Source organism: Suncus etruscus, chromosome 5, assembly GCF_024139225.1.
Source record: "Suncus etruscus isolate mSunEtr1 chromosome 5, mSunEtr1.pri.cur, whole genome shotgun sequence".
Classification (NCBI taxonomy): Eukaryota; Metazoa; Chordata; class Mammalia; order Eulipotyphla; family Soricidae; genus Suncus; species Suncus etruscus.
Genome location: NC_064852.1, coordinates 55,320,566 through 55,338,065, shown reverse-complemented (window position 1 = coordinate 55,338,065; position 17,500 = coordinate 55,320,566). Strand labels below are relative to the sequence as shown.

Genomic DNA, 17,500 nt, shown 5'->3' with positions numbered 1-17,500 from the left:
GTTTTTTTTTTCCCTTTTATTTCTTTCTCCAATGGCTTTAATGACCTTATTCCCTGAGATAGTATGAAGTGAATAGCCATAAAATGAGGGTAAGTCTTATTCAACTAGTCTTAAAATACCAGTTGCATTCCTAATTCTAAGGCAAATAATTAAATTATATTTCCTTTCAGAGAGGATAAATCTGATAATGAATCATTCCTGTCCTTTTGCTATATAATTACAGTGGTACCTTTACATTGTCATTCCTCTGTGGCAATGCTCAAATCTTACAACTTTGAAGTGTTAGACTCCCTCATCTTCTGGGGCTGAGTATGTGGATTAAATGAGTAAGGAGTAAGTCATTGTAAATAATTTTGAGGACAGATGTAGAGATGTTTTCTTTGAGACATTTGATGGTTTTGTTTTGTCTAAGAGGTACCTGTCTTGGGATTGCTAGCTAAAGAAAAGGAGTTTGACTTCATAACTCACTATACATAGTACTCATGTGTGCCAGTAACTAAACTCAGGGCTTTGAGTGTATACTAATTACTTTTTATATGGTCCAGCATGCATAGTTCTTCGGATTTATCTCTTTCAGGTTGAAAACTGGTGTCCTCATTTACCTTGGAGAGCAAAAAATCCCTATGAAGAAGCTGATCATAATTCATTGGTAAGAGATTTTTGGAAACCTCTTACTAAATCTTGTGCTTTAATCATTTGGATGTAATGCAAATGATACAAGTGAAGGCTTTTGAAATTTCAGCTGTCATCAGAAATAGTAATAAGTTGAAGACCTTTTACTCCTAGCTCGATGGAAATTTTAAGTGACCAAATCAGTTAACCAGGTAGTATCTATTGATAGATTACACTGTTTTCTAAGGTCCTCTAAGTAATAGGCTAGTGGTTGAATAAAATCTGGAGCCAGGTGCAAGAGAGACTGAGTGATGTAAGAAGGGTGACAGTTGTAAATAATGACCATGTCTGTGTAAACTCTGGAATACACTATGTAAACTCTGGAATACAAGCCCATAAAAAGGAACAAGGCTAACAACAGGGTACAGCGAGATTGTAAAAAGGAGATTGCTGGAAAGATTGGAGCTGAATTTAAAGTGATGTATCAGTTAATACTAGTCAGAAAGAAACTTTGGTTTGAGGAGGGAAAGGTGCTTACCCAACGGCTTGTCATTTCAGAGAAGAGCCTGTTTTGGTAGGACATGTGAACTGAATAAACTAAGATGAAGATGACATTGGAAAAATAGTTAGGTTTTCTGTACTCATTAAGTTCTTACATACCTATTATTTTGAGCAAGGATCAGCAAATTTTTTCTGTAAAAGGACATCTAGTAAATATTTTAATTTTTACAGGTCATAAAGTCTCTGGGACAACTACTTAATTGTGATATTTTAGCAGAAAAGGGAGTCATAGATAATATGTAAATGACTTGACATATAAAACTTGACAATAAAACTTTATGTACAAAAATGGAGTGAGAAGGATTTTCCCCAAAAGCCATAGTTGGCAGATCGATCTTGTAGGCTGTGGGAAACTGAAAAATGTTGAGTCTAGGATAATAAATGAGTGTTTAGAACAAATTGTGGTGACTAAGGCAAGAGGGATTCAACATATTCTAAATGTGATATGTAATTTTTCCATTATTTCAATACTGCTTGTTGCTTCTTTTATTAGAAAAAAATAATTTTTGCTTTAATTTTAAGATTTATTCAGCAACAGTAGAAAAATGAAATTCCTGGCTTAAAAAGTAATGACCTCCTGTTTTGTCTGGGGAAAAAAATAGATGATCAGCATTTATTTCCTTTCTTTTTTTTTTATTTAATAATATAATTTTTATTTTGATCATAGTGGCTTACATATTGTTGACAATAATATTTTAGGTATATATTTACATAAAATCAGGGGGGATTCCCATCCCTAAATTGTCCTCCCTACTCCTCCGTTTTTGTCCTACCTCCCATTTCCTCTTCCCTTAATAGACAGAGGAAGGATTTTTGTGAACCCATATAATTCTAGATAGTCTATTAAGAATGGATTTCAGCAGGAACTGGGGGAGGAGGAAGATGGGGGGGGGCTTTGGTGGTGGGAATGTTGCACTGGTGAAGGTGGGTGTTCTTTTTTATAACTGAAATCCAAATACAAACATGTTTGTAATCATGGTGCTCAAATAAAGATATTAATTTAAAACACAAAAATAAAATAAAATAAATAAACCTAAAGACATGAAAAAAAGACATAAAAAACGTTTTTTCAGGAGTCTATTACCCTAAGATCTAAGGGCCTAATACATTTGGGTATAGAAAGTTTTAAGGTATCTCAAACATACTCTTGCTTTTTTTAAAAACGTGTATTTTAACATAATCCTGGCTCAGTAGTGACTGTGTTGCCTTCCTAAATTACTGATTTTTTAATGATGTCCCTCAGCAAATAAGTAGCTGGGGCCTTTGCTTCAATTTGCAGAGGATGATAACAGAAGTCTTGGGAAGCTAACAGAAGCTGCAGCAGGCACTTTTCAAGTTCTGTCTTTAATTTACTGTCTCTTCTGGATATTTGATGCTTACATCAAGAAAATCAATGTTTTCTGACTTTTTATCTTCTGTAATTTTTTATTAAATTTATGTTTCTAGGCTGAAATTCGTACAGATTTTAATATTCTCTACAGTATGATGAAAAAGCATGAAGAATTCCGTTGGATGCGACTTCGGATCCGGCGAATGGCTGATGCTTGGATTCAAGCAGTCAAGTCTCTGGCAGAAAAGCAAAATCTTGAAAAGAGAAAGAGGAAGAAAGTGAGTAGTTGACTAGTTCAGTTCAATTAGATGTCAATTTGCTTTTAAAATCCAGTTTTGCATGAAAACCAGACTGAGAGAAAAGTCATGTTTCAAAGTCTCTGCTTCCTCAAAAATAATCTGCTCAGTCTCTTGTTCTGCCATTTTGAAGTTTTCCTTTCCCCAGTTACAGTAATTCCACTTAGCAGGAACTGGCAGCCAGTTTTCTCACAGAAATAGAGCACATAGAACTATAAAGTTTCTCTTGGAACCATATGTTATTTCTATGAGGTCAGGAAGCTTAAACTCTTACTTTCCTGACTAAAACTTTTTAAAACTTCTGTTTACACGACATAATAATTTCTTAATTTAGATACACATATCCACTTTTCGGTTCAGAAAAATTTCATACCTCTTGTTTGGCGCTTTCTGAGGAAATACTTGAATCAGTTTACTTTCATTTCATGCAAATATGCATAGGCAAACTTCAAAATTCTCCCAATTATGGATGGCTACAAAGCAGCTATTGCTTTGATGAATAGTTCTAATGAAGAGCAACTGAACAATTTAAATAATCTACTCTTCTATATAAAAGTAAATTAAAATGAGCATGATGTTCTTGATTCACTAATTTGATATTCTTGTAAGATAAAATATAAAATGTTTTCAAATATGGTAGATGGAGAGTAGTAAACATGAATTTTTAACGGGAGTGAATTAAACTCTTTACCTGTAAATATACCACATGTAAGCATATAAATACTTTGATATATATATTATGCTTATATAATATTTCTGTATATTTATAATTCTTGTTGATATTTTAAGATGAAAAGATAAATAATAATATTAAAAATAAGGATATGCACAATGATAAACAGTTACTAATCTTATGAATGTATGTAATGCACTATGCTCTAGTCTTAAAAATTTTAACCTGGGAAATTTATATATTATATTGATATATAACATGATATATCTAATATAATATATTATATTTATATTTATTTTATACAATGAAAGATGAGAAGAAAGGTTCTGGAGTAAATAGTTAGAAAAACTAGAATTTTATTATTGTATTTTTATAGAATGGATATTGGAACCATTTTATATATTATAAAACAAAATTATAAAATATAAACACGACCAGAAAATAATGCAAATGACTACTACTGATCTGGTCTTATTGTTAACACATAAACGTAGTGATAGGATGACATACTACATTTAGTCATTCTGGTGGGGGAGCACATAGAAAGAAACTGCAAATAAAATCCTGAAATGATTATTAATCATAGCCTTGATATTAGTATGGATATTCTCATTCTATTTCTATTATGTATTGGAATAAAAGACATGAGTAATGATGTTGGTGTCCTTAAGAAATGGAATTTTAAGTGCAGGAGAGAGGAAGTAACAGTTATAAGATGAATAATGTTATGTAAAAATATAGTAATCCTGAGTTGGATTTGAAATAGCCAGTATGAACATGATTTGATTTATCCTTGAGGAAAAATAAATGTTACAGCTATGGCTACTGAAAATACCTATAAAAACTGATAGACTAGAGTCATCTAACTAAGTCTTAGACTTGTATCTCTAAATACCTAAGATATTCTTGTTAAAATGTCTAATTTAGGCCTGAGGCAGTATTCTTCTCTGATTAGTTTGGAACATATGTCATACCAGGAAGCAAAGACACAGTCAAAGACAACTGGGTTTGAGTCTGAAACTTAGAAGTCAGTCTAAGAAACACATCAATATATCCTTACTTATGGTTTAGTAGAATTGAACAGAAGTCTCATTGGTCATTATTATCGTTATGCTTAAATATTTTGTGTTAGTTTGAAAACTAATCAACTAAGTAAATGGGAAGAATTAAGAATATGTCAGTCTGTTTTAGTAAAGTATGTCTTGTGGTACCCACAAGGTTGATAAAATCTACTTACTTTGTGTAGTAGTTCAGACAGTGAGTAAAAAGAAATAGGTTTTTATTATTTTACAACCCCTAATGGATTAATACATCTGCTAAGTGATCACCAGTATGAGTTCATAGTATAAAAGAATGAGATTCAGATATTGTCCCTATTCACAGAAATGCGTAGTATCATCTCTATCACTGTATTACCAAAGCTGTGGATATGAATATGATTATTTGTATAGATATAAGTACTAACCTGCCATAAATAGAAAGGACAGAATATTTGTTATGCAATCAACAAAAATTCAGTGTGTAAGTCTCTTTTGAATATACAAGATAATGTCTTGAACAAATAAATTGTTAACCATTTCCCCAAAAAAAGATCAAAGGCTACAGTAATTGAAGAAAGCTAAGTGGGTATAAGGCAGTTATAATTAGTGCACTTTATTTGATTTTTGACTTGAAAAATTTCACTTGAAAGAAAAAACTATAAGGGCAGTTAGTATTGCTATGGCGTTGGCTGATATTACTAAAGTAGGTCTTTTACATATATACGATACTATTATGGCTTTTTAAAAGCACTCAAGACTTCTTTTAGAAAAATATATTTGAAAAATGCCTATAGACAAAATGATATAATGTCTAGGTGTAAGTTGAAATTGTTGTCAGAAGTTGAGGGGCATACATTAGGGTTTGTTAGGACCAAAAAGATAGCTCGGAGAACATGCTTTGCATGAGATAAACCAAAAATAAAATAAAGGTCTAGAGTGATAGCAGTGATAGTGATAGAGGGTAGAGCTTTTGCTTTGCATTTGGCAAACCTAAATTTAACCCCCAGCCTCCCATATGAACCCCCAAATCTACAAAAACTAATTTCTGAGTACAGAGCCAAGAGTCTCTGAGATTTATGTTTCCAAAGTCCTATCAATTAATTAACTCATTAAATAACAATGAAAAGTTTGTCAAGATTAATTGTTGGGTTACTTGATGAATATATTAAAATTAAATATATGATCATTTGTTTCACTTATATTTGTAATTTTTTGTAAAAAATAAAAATATTTAATATTGTGGGGGAAAAGCCCAGTATTTTATAGATTTTTATTATCCTGGTTTTCTTTCATGTATTTAAATTTTTTAACTAATCACACTTTTAAAATGCAGTATTATCTGTCCATATCAAGTTACTTGATTTTATAAGTATTGAAAAAAAGAATTTTCGTGTGTGTGTGTGTGTGTGTGTGTGTGTGTGTGTGTGTGTGGCTTATTCTACTCTGAAGTTTATTAGAAGATAAAACCTGACTTCAATTGATTGGTGACTTTTTGGTATGCTAGTGAGGAGCAAATGTTCAAGGGAATCAGTATATATCTCTTTTATGTTATTTTTTTTTCTTTCCTCAGGTCCTTGTTCATCTGGGACTCCTGACGAAGGAATCTGGATTTAAGATTGCAGAGACAGCGTTCAGTGGTGGCCCTCTTGGTGAATTAGTTCAGTGGAGTGATTTAATTACATCTCTGTACTTACTGGGCCATGACATTCGGATTTCAGCTTCACTGGCTGAGCTCAAGGAGTAAGGAGATTACTTTTCAATTTTAAAATCAGGATACAAAAAAGGAATTGTAAACTCTTAATGCCCTCTATTAGTGTATAATTTCTTTTGGAGGAAAATGAAAGTGATAATTCACTAAACAGGAGATAAGATTATTTTCAGGAGCTAAATACATACACTGTGAAAAAGATAATATGTTTTCATTGTAGCTGCAGGCTCCAGAGGCTTCATAAATGAATGCCATAAAATTCAAACTGAGGAGCTTATTCTTTGCTATTACAGGTGCTTCCCACATCTGTAGCACAAAAACATTATTGACTTTTCTATAATTCTCTGTCTCTTGCTGAAATTCATACCTTTCCCTAATCAACATTAGGCTTTCTAAACCTTAAAACAGGGTAGCTTCCTGTTTATAATTTAATTTGCATAGAAAGAATTTTCTGAAAGCTTTGATCCCATCCTTTTTAGTTAGTCAACTTTCAGTTCTAAGTCTATTAACTCTATTTGAGTTTTCTATTTCACTCAAAGTTGCTTCTCATTCTTTAGTCTTCGCTTAATTCCTTTTAGATTGACAGAGCTGGCTAAACAGTCATGCTTAGATTTTCTTTTCTCCTTTTGGATTACTACCCATTGAGACTTTCTACCCAAAAGCCAAGTTATCATATTGCAATATATCAAATGTTCCAGAAGATATACATAAAATCAACATTTTTTATATGGAAGTGGTGTGTGAACAATATAATCCCTACTTGGTCCTATTTTATGACCAAAACACTGACATTTAGAGATTATTTTAATTAAAGTTCACACTCAATTAGAGGGGTATAATAAGGTAAGGGAAATGTGCAGTCTTTGATTTAAATGCTTCCATATGCTGAAAACATGATAAAGTCTTTAATTATAGTAAACAACTATATCCCAGTAATTTCAGCATCTGTAATCTCTATACTATGACTGATTATTATTAGCAGTTAACATTTGTTGAGGATGTATTCTGTATCAAATACTAAGCGATTTACATGTTTATCTTAGCTAGCTTTACATGTCTTATTTTATTAGATCTTTATTAAATATGGAAATAAGTTATTTGCATTTTATTTTTTAAACATTTTTATATAAAATTTTTATTTAAGCACCATGTTTACAAGCATGATTGTAGTTGGATTTCAGTCATTTACAGAACACCACCTTCACCAGTGCAACATTTCCACTACTAATGCCCCCCTCCCTCCTTCCCAACCCCTGCCTGTATTCGAGACAGGCATTCTACTTCTCTCATTCTACTTCTCTCTTACTTGTATTTTAAAGATGAGGGCCCAAGATTCAAACCAAAAGGGAATAGGTCAAGGTCACACAGAGTATGTGTGGCAAAGCCAGGATTAGAATCTCATGTCTATTAGACTTTAAAGCCTATTCTCTTTATCATATTCTTTTTCAGATCCTTTCAGATATATGTAAGTCTGACTCCTTCTGAACTTCAGTTACCACCTTTGTCTCTTCAGTATGCTAACTCCTGGTGCTTTCTACTTTGAAACACACTGATTGTGTTGCCTACGAAATATATGTGTTTTCACAGTTAGCAGTCATTCCTTCATTGTTTCCTGTGAGCTATTACTGTAAATATAGAATATCCAGAGAGAACCACATGGAACCTAGGAGTTACCACATTTGATTGATAATGTTATGAAATAATTACACTAATAGAACTCTGATCAGTATTAATCAAAGTGCAGGATCTGTGAATGTTGATCACTCACTATTCTAGATGTAGCAGTTAGGTTAGTACCTAACACAGTGTCCTCACATTTACTTACTGAACTGAGAAAGTAAATGATATAAATAACTGGCTGAGTGAATGAATGAACAGATGAGTTAGTGAACAACGGTAGACTGTGAGAGCAGTGAGGATAAGTGCCTCAGGATCAGGAAAGACATAATTGGAGTCCATTAGGACAATATAGGAAGTTTTTGTTGGTCAAAATAATTCTGGGGCCAGAGAGATAGCACAGTGGTAAGGTGTTTGCCTTGCATGCAGCCAACACAAGATAGAACCCAGTTCAATTCCCGGCATCCCATATGGTTCCGTGAGCCTCCAGGAGCAATTTCTAAGCAAAAAGCCAGGAGTAGCCCCTGAGCACCTCCAGGTATGACCCTAAAGCAAAAACAAAGAAATTGAAGCTAATTCTGTCATCAGAGAAAAGTATATTGAGGTGTTTAAGTAGTGGTATGAAAGTAAAGTTGTTATATTTAACAATGTAGAGATTGAAACAACTTAAAGCAGTAGGTCTTAAACCTGGCTACATATATTCATCCATAAGTTCCTTCAAATTCCCAGTTCATAAATAAAGTTTATATATATATACATATATATACCAGCTTTATATAAGTTTATATATATAATTTTATATCTATCTATCTATCTATCTATCTAAACCAGCTTATATATCCCTTATATATCCCAGCTTATATATTTCAAACTGATTAAATCACAGCCTTTGGGGATTGCAGAGATAGTCTTATCCTTTTTATTTAATGAAATCTTAACTCATTATTGAAAAAATACCTAAAATACTACTGTGAAAGATTTGTAATCCACTTTGGTCAAAATAAAAAATATTAATAAAAAAAGGAAATTGCCATCACTATAGGTTTCTCTAAGTAGTAAATAACAAAATAAAAATTAAGATGAAAATATACATATGTCAACTAAAAAAATCTCTTAACAGGTTAGGAATAAACAGTCCATTCTTAATTTAGTAGAGAGCAACCTTAGCACCATGAGTGAATGCCATACTCAATGACAAAGTGCTGAGAAGTTTCAGATGAATGTTTGCCATCTCTTGGGAGTGCCAGTTTGCAGAAAGTTTGGGAATCAGTGAATATTGGGTGGATCAACAATTGGCAAACAAAGTGTAATCCACTGAGCCACGCTAGTCCTCTACCTGGTTTTATTAATAAAGCTTGTATTGTACATCACTATTTTCATTCTACCAGGGCAGAATTGTATCGCTGCAACAGAATATATGTGTTCAGTAAATATGAAAGATTTTACTGTTTGGCTCTTACAGGAACAGAAAATATGCTAGCTCTGGGGAAGACATTTGTTATAAAAAACCTAGCTCTTTCTGAAGCCATAAGAGAGCTATAGGAGTGAATCTTCTGTATTTCTCTTGTCTTTTAAGGTGGAGTGCTAATAATTTGGTATAGAACTGTCATGAGTCTGAGCAAGAATAGTGGCATCAGCTGTGGCCAATTTCTGGATTAATAGGCTTTTCTGTTAGTAGTCACTTCCTCCCACAAATGAAGTTGGCATATGATGATCATCTGTGTGCAAGTGTGACTCTGGATTGATGGATGAGTTATGGAGGGGAGGAATGTAAACTGTAGTGCCGGTTCCATTTTAGTCAGAAGGGAAAATTTAACATAAGAGAAAGAAATTAAGAAAGTATAAACGATAAGGCAGTTTATACTTCAGAGACTAGAACTCGAAAACATTTAGGTCAGTAAGAGCTGAAATAATAAAATTGGACTTTCTGGGAACAATTAATAGGTCACAGAATATTTTTTTTTGGTTTTTTTTTTTTGGGTGGGGGGCCACACCCAGCACTGCTCAGGGGTTACTCCTGGCTGTCTGCTCAGAAATAGCTCCTGGCAGGCACAGGGGACCATATGGGACACCGGGATTCGAACCAACCACCTTTGGTCCTGGATTGGCTGCTTGCAAGGCAAACACCGCTGTGCTATCTCTTCGGGCCCAGGTTACAGAATATTTCAAAGCCTTGATGTGCTTTCTAGTCATTAGCTCATTTAACCTCTGGAAGAATTCCTGAAGGGTTGGTATATCATTTTTTTCCTGATTTTGGTTCTAGACATAGGTATGAGGGTTGATGGAGGAAGAGAAAAGATTTAGAGACCTTAAATAACTTGTCTAAGAGCTCAAAACTTCTGGGTAGCATGGACAAATTTAGACTGTATTGGCTTCAAATTTTATCCCTATTCACCACCATTTGGTTTTGGAAAAGCCAGAATCAGGTATGGTTGGATCTTGATCATCTTATTCTGGATAGGTTGCAGATTGTGAAGGACCATGACAGCTAAAGTCCAAGTTGAGAATATTTGTACCTGGCAGGGGAGATACCATGATCACGAAGGTGGTTTTCCCAGGGTGAGGCTTATCCATTGCACTCTGGATGTGCTGACCCCTGCGATTTCCCCAAATGTGGGAAACTCAACTACATAATTTGTGGTAGTGGGGTACTGCATTTGCGCTCTCCCCTGGAAAAAAAAGAATATTTGGACTGTTTATTTGACTATTGAAGTTACTAACTGTACATTAAATGTGTTGTTTCCCTCTCCTTTTGTCTTTTTCTAGGATAATGAAGAAAGTTGTAGGAAACCGATCTGGCTGCCCAACAGTAGGAGACAAAATTGTTGAGCTCATTTATATTGATATTGTTGGACTCGCTCAATTCAAGAAAACTCTGGGACCATCTTGGGTTCATTACCAGTAAGTACCACATGCTATTCTTGGCTTTTAGAGTTGCTTTTAAAAAATAAACCAGGGAGCAGAAGAAGATAGCACAGCTGATTCAGGATGGATGGTGGTTCAAAACCCGCCATCTCATATGGTCCCCTGTGCCTGCTAGGAGTGATTTCTGAGCTCAGATCCTGGAGTACCCCTGAGCACCACCGGGTGTGACCCCCCCCCAAAAAAAAAAACAAAAGAAAAAAAATAAACCAGGACTATATATGTAGTTTAGATATAAAATACTTATCAAATTAATCATTTGAACTATGAGTATATTTCTAATTGAAATTCAAAATATCTACAGTGAGTTTTTACTTTTAAGTGCTATTTATTATTTTTTATTGATTTTCTTTCAAGAGCAGAAATCAAGTATTCCTCCCTTCTTTTTACCTTTTATAATTATTAGCATCCTTCTCCTCTGCCTGCACCTGTCACACTCTTTAATCAAATAATATTATTGAGACTTGGAAAATATTATTATTTGTACTCCCTAGATTTGACATGATGATTCATTTCTCTTCTTTTCTCCATCAATATTGTCATTTTGAGGGGGAAAAAAGCTGAGACTACTTGTTTGAATGCTGAAACTTGTGTTTATAAAAATAAGCCCCATGGGGGCCAGAGAGACAGTAGTGTAGGTAGGGTACTTGCTTTTCACATGTCCAACCAGGTTTAATTTTAGCACATCATGGTCCAAAGCCCGTCAGTTGTCATCCTTGATAGAAGAACCAGGACTAAGCACTGAGCATGCCTTCCCCATCCCCCCACCAAAAATTAAACTTAATGCTTACAATGATGTGCAGTCTTCATTATTTACTAAAGAACTCATCATTCCCTGCGTGGGAGAAGTATAGGTGAAACCAGGATCTATTTTTTGAAATTATTTTATAAGATACATAAGTATGGTTTTGTGTAACATTTAATTATATAATAAATCTGTTACTTTTTACATTCTCTTTCAATCTTTGTCAAGAATGAATTCTTTTATGCCATTCACTATATTGCAGAGACTTTTTGTACTACATTTTTAAACAGCTGAGAGTAGCTATGTCTCTTCTTCAATAGGCTAAAATACCTACTTTGAATATAATACTTTTATAAGAAGAATTGAGTGCCTTTTTGTTATCTCCCATTTATTGCAGTTGATACTTTTTGTTTATTTGTTTTTTGGCAAAACCCACAGTGTTCAGGGCTTACTCCTGGCTCTTCACTCAGAAATTATTCCTGGCAGGCTCAGGGGGCTATATGGGATGCCAGGAATCTGGGTTCGTCCCAGGTTAGCTGCGAGCAAGGCAAATGCCCTACTGCTGTGCCATCTCTGCAGCCCCATACAGTTGATACTTTTATTGATGGTCTATGTAGACTTCTAAAAAGTAATGAGTTAAAATAAATTTAAAAGTTTATCGTATATAATAGTAGCAGTGACACATGAATTTACTTAGGTTAAAAATGTGATGTTTCTTTCATATCTAAAAATGGATTGTACATATTTACCTGCAGTTTGAACTCTACGAAAATGTATTGAAATTTTTTACTAAATATAACTTGAAATTCCTAGGTGTGTTTCTATTTTTTGTCATTGGGCAAAGATATATTTTGGTATGTTGTTCAAAATAAAAAAACAAACAGAAAAATAGAGCAGAGAGTTAGCACAATGGACCAAGTGCTGATTTGCATATAGGAGACCCAAGTTTTATCTCTGGTACTGCATTATCCCCCAGGCCCCACCAAGAGCAACTCCTGAGCACCACCAAGTATGGATCTCAAAAACAAAACTCTGGGGCCGGGTAGGTGGCGCTGGAGGTAAGGTGTCTGCCTTGCAAGCGCTAGCCAAGGAAGGACCGCGGTTCGATCCCCCGGCGTCCCATATGGTCCCCCCAAGCTAGGGGCGATTTCTGAGCACATAGCCAGGAGTAACCCCTGAGCGTCAAACGGGTGTGGCCCAAAAACCAAAAAAAAAAAACCAAAACTCTGGAGAAAGACTACAAGCATTTAAGGATAGTTCCTAGAGAGATGGTACCCAGATTCAATCACCTGTACCCCAGATGGTACCCTACCAGAGTGATCCCTGAATACAGAGTCAGGAGTAGACACTGAGTACCATTGGGTATGATCCTAATAACCTAAATAATAAATCAAATGAACCCACAATGGTCACATCTAGGTCTTTCCATTTCAGATTAGTTTATCGTTATGTCAGGTTGGAAGTCCTTTAGAAAGAAGTAAAACTTAAGAGTAATTAGAATATCTTTAAAAACAGAGACTAGGTAAAGCAGGCTTTTTTTACTGTAGAATTTTCTTATAATGTTCTTTCCAGTACCAATGATTTTTCTCATTGGGCTCTGAAATGCTCATGGGAAAAGGAAAGAACCAAGTTGGGACAACACTATGTGGTTTCACTTCCTCTTGAATGTAGTTCATATGCATATATGTATGTATGCTTAGACGGTGACAGGGAGATAATGAAGAGGTAGAGTGCATGCCTAGTATATGCAAGACCCTGAGTTTGACCCAAAGTATCACCAGTGGGACCCTGGTGATTCATGAGCAATGGCCAGTTTGAACAGAACCACACTGCCATGTCCTGAGCATCTAACTGTCCAGCTTAGAATACAGAGCATCAGGAAGTGAGTGACCTTGAGACCCTAAAACTCAACACATTGGGTATGGTTCCTGTAGAAAAAATATCTTGATCTGAGTGTCTTCAGTTTCAGTCTTTTCCTATTTATTTTTATTGCTGTTGCATTTATTATTACTTTGACTTTTCTTAAAATCTTTATGAAGGACAGGCCATTAAATGTGTTCTCAATTACGCAAAAATAACTGGTTAAAAGCTATGTAAATGAACTTTCTTTTTTCTTTTTTTTAGCTACAACATAAAAATAAGACAGAAAGGTAGCACTGCTCTTTTCTGGCCTTTTGAGAGTGACGTGCATCTGATAAATGTGTGAAAGTAACCCAGCATTCTGGGTATTACAAGACTCACATATCCTTGTGAAACGGAAAGTCTGTCTGCATAGAAAAATACTCACACTGGTAGTTTAGGTCAATTAAAAAAATGATATCGTAATTAAAATAAGCACTGATATGTTCATTTGAGCACTGATATTTGATTCTTGTTGGGTGAAAAATCTCTCGGAGATTTTTTTTTTTTTTTGCAAAAGAGTAATACTTATTTTTCCTTTCTTTAATAAACCATCCATGTTAGTAATATTAGCTGGCAGGATATTTGCTAATATTTTTGTCCTGTATTTTGGCAGTGTGATGAAGCTAAGATTTTATCTGAAAATCATACAGGAACTCTGAGAGTTCCTTGCCTTTTTCACCTTTTGAATGATAGAAGGTATTAAAGATTTCTATCTTCAACATCTAGGTTACTAGTAGATGTTATAAATTTTATTAATTGTAATGCTATCATCTGATATTTTATTTAGGAGTAAACACTTTATGTCCTGTTTATCTTGGAACAACTTTTTATAAATTCAGTTTGTTTCTTGGGGTACCTAAGACATTTAGTTTCACTTTAGTTTAAATGTAATGATAACCATAGTACTACAAACAACAAATATAGTTGTTTCACTTGTGGACTTTGTTGAGTCCCCAGGACACAGGAACATGAGGTGCAAATGATCCAAGATAGACTATGTTTTACATCAAACTCCAAATCAGAAAGTAGATCCGGGCATGGCTGAGAGCAGAGAGAGAGAGAGCATCCTGTCTTAGGACTCCTCTGACAATGCTGCTGCTTCCCTCTTAGGGTGAGACCAGCTGCCTCAGGCCATAAGGCAAATTATCTTTTAAAGTCATCATTCTATTTCTGATACTCTAGACCTAAGGAAGTTGCCAAAGGAACAACATAAACACCAGTTCCACAGCACACAGATGTAGAAAGTGACTGAAGAAAGAAAACTAGGTTAAACCTCCTTTGTCATACTGTCATTGACAGAGATCAGTTCTTTGCCTCTGGTTTACAAAATAAACCCACACAACTTCAAGTAGAGTCATATACAATTACAAGTTTCTGTGCTGTTTGGTTATTCATTCCCCAAATTTTCCTGAGTAAACCAAACATGGTCCCTGATTTCAAGGCACTTTGTACGAATCTAGGCTTTTAGGAGCTGGGCTCCTACAGGCATCATTCCACATATTTTTCACATATTCCACATCATGGTTTGTTTTTATTTTTCAAATTAAAATCACCAACAATAAAGCTCAAAGTTAAAAATACTCACAAGTCTAAATTGGAAAGGAATACAACCTGAGTCAACTGCAAAGAAGTGGAAGGAACCAAAGCCTTTCAGACAAATGATCATTATAATATGAGTGCTTTTTCTTTCTAATCATATACAAGAAAGTTTTCTTTCCAATGACCTGCTATCTAGCTGAACTTCCCACAGTCCCCTTTTCTTTTCCTTTTTTTTTTTTTTTTGGTTTTTGGGCCACACCCGGCGGTGCTCAGAGGTTTCTCCTGGCTGTCTGCTCAGAAATAGCTCCTGGCGGGCACAGGGGACCATATGGGACACCTGGATTTGAACCAACCACCTTTGGTCCTGGATCGGCTGCTTGCAAGGCAAACGCCGCTGTGCTATCTCTCCGGGCCCCCACAGTCCCCTTTTCAATGTGTGCTCCTACATATTCCTTCCTCCTCCTGCAGTTACCTACTGCAGAGCTACTACTTTTGTCTCTATTGCTTTCTAAAATCACCATCTCCTAAGAAAAGATTAGGTTCAATTAGTTCCTTTGTGTCTTATTTTAAAAGAAAAAATTATAAGTTAAAAATGAAAGAGCTGGAGAGATAACACAGTGTCTAGCACACTTTTTTTTTTTTTTTGCATTCATCAAACCTGGGTTTGATGTCTGGCATCCAATATGCCCCCACCCCCACAGCAAACCAGGAGTGATCTCATTTCTATATTCACTTATTTCTTGTAGCTGATTGGGATGGGCATTTTAAACCAGTGGTCAGTGATTTTTTTTTTTAAAGAGCAAATAGGAACAATTTTAAGCTTTCAAGGCCAACAAGATATAAGAAGGTAACGATGAACATGGACATGCACTTGACGGACCTAGGTTCAAGCTACGGAAACCCATGTTGTCTTACAGGCCTACTAGGAGTAATTCTTTAGCTCAAAATCAAGAGGAAGCCCTAAGCCAAGTCAAGTGTGGCCCCAAACAAACCAACCAAATTTTAAGCTTTCTCAGTTTGATGGTTTCTCATGTAGCTACTCAACTTCACCATCATGTAAAACAGCTGCAGAGGATATGTCAACTCCTCAAATGGCTCTGCTGTGATGTTCAAATAACTTTTTTTAATGCCCAATGTTGCATTACATAGTTTTCATATCACAAAATGTTCTTGCTCAAATACCATTTTAAATTATAAAGATTCTTCTTGGCTGCACATGTTATACAAAAATAGGCTATAGACTAGATTTAGTGATAGTACACCCTGGTTTAAGATTTTGATGGAAAAGCCACATGAAGCATCTTTAATTTCCTTCTTTAGGCTCTAAAGAAAGCAATAATGTCCAGCCCATAAATACCACCTCACCCTAGTTTATTGAGCGAGAGTCTGGTTTTACCTAAAATCACATATTCTGTTGAAAATGTTGAGTGATAGTTGAGACAGGCATGCTGTGTACTTTAAACAGAATCAGATATTTGTCCAGTTCAGCTACTGTAAGAAAATACCACAGAGCAGGTGGCTTATAACTCACAAACATTTGTTGTTCACAGTTTTGAAATCAGAGTGCCAGCTTAATCAACAGCTCTCTTCCAGGCTACTTCTTATTGATTCTTCACATAACAAATGGATGAAATGACTACTTTATTGAGAATGCTCAATACATCCTGGGGGTTCCACCCTTAGGACTTCTTAATCACCTCCAAAAGGTCCCACCTTCTATGAACATTATTACTGTTGGGGTTTAATTATGGACTTGTAGGGAGGAACATAAAATGTAACCTCTATAAAGGATCATTGTTTCTGCAATAACTGTTCATTAGGTAGTGCTGTGTGTTCTGCCCTACCCAGGGCAGTAACCTTGGCAGTCTGCAGTTCTAGCTTCCATGGAACTTGATTTTTCTGGAATTTGAATGCTCTTCTGTGATTAGGCAGCAGAGGAATGAAGTCATGTGTGGGTGTGATGACTTAAGTTGGAGTGTAATACAGGGAGGTGCTGAAGACCCAGGCTACTCTAATACCTCTCAATGAGTTTGTTTATTTGGGATAGTCTCTGCAGGGTGTGAGGGTGTTTGCTCTTTGAACTTTAAGGTTACCCAGAGCATTGTTGTCTTTCAGGTGTATGCTCCGAGTCCTGGACTCCTTTGGCACTGAACCTGAGTTTAATCATGCTAACTATGCCCAGTCAAAAGGCCACAAGACCCCATGGGGCAAGTGGAATCTGAACCCACAGCAGTTCTATACAATGTTCCGTAAGTATCAAGTATTTAACCTCAATGTTTCAGAATTCCACCGATGGTAGATGAGAAAGGAAATTAGGCTGCCACATTATTTGGGTAGTAGAAATGTATATTATTGAGCCTTGCTTGTAGTAATAAGTGGATAGTTTTTTAAATCAAGTATTAGAAAGTCACATTTTTAAACACAGAGCTCTAAAAATCTTCAGGGAAAAAATGTCCACTATATATTATTTCTAAGAACATTTGGGAAAAGACTTTGGGTAGAGTTTGGATTGGCAAGTACAAACATATTTCATGCCATACAACTGCTGTTTAGGA

General features: G+C 35.3%; 1 protein-coding gene and 1 non-coding gene across 3 annotated transcripts in view; both read left to right on the top strand.

The window, feature by feature from the left end:
* Positions 1-17,500, top strand: part of MGAT5 (alpha-1,6-mannosylglycoprotein 6-beta-N-acetylglucosaminyltransferase) — a 369,147-nt gene that overhangs the window by 237,760 nt on the left and 113,887 nt on the right. For both annotated transcript variants that reach the window (XM_049772998.1, XM_049772999.1), the window contains 5 exons: positions 578-649; positions 2,620-2,781; positions 6,083-6,252; positions 10,604-10,738; positions 17,061-17,194. In XM_049772998.1, coding sequence (XP_049628955.1) covers positions 578-649; positions 2,620-2,781; positions 6,083-6,252; positions 10,604-10,738; positions 17,061-17,194 — 673 coding nt within the window. The remainder of the gene's footprint in view (positions 1-577; positions 650-2,619; positions 2,782-6,082; positions 6,253-10,603; positions 10,739-17,060; positions 17,195-17,500) is intronic.
* Positions 10,346-10,509, top strand: LOC126009996 (U1 spliceosomal RNA). The gene has a single exon (XR_007496141.1). It is a non-coding gene; the product is annotated as a U1 spliceosomal RNA (small nuclear RNA).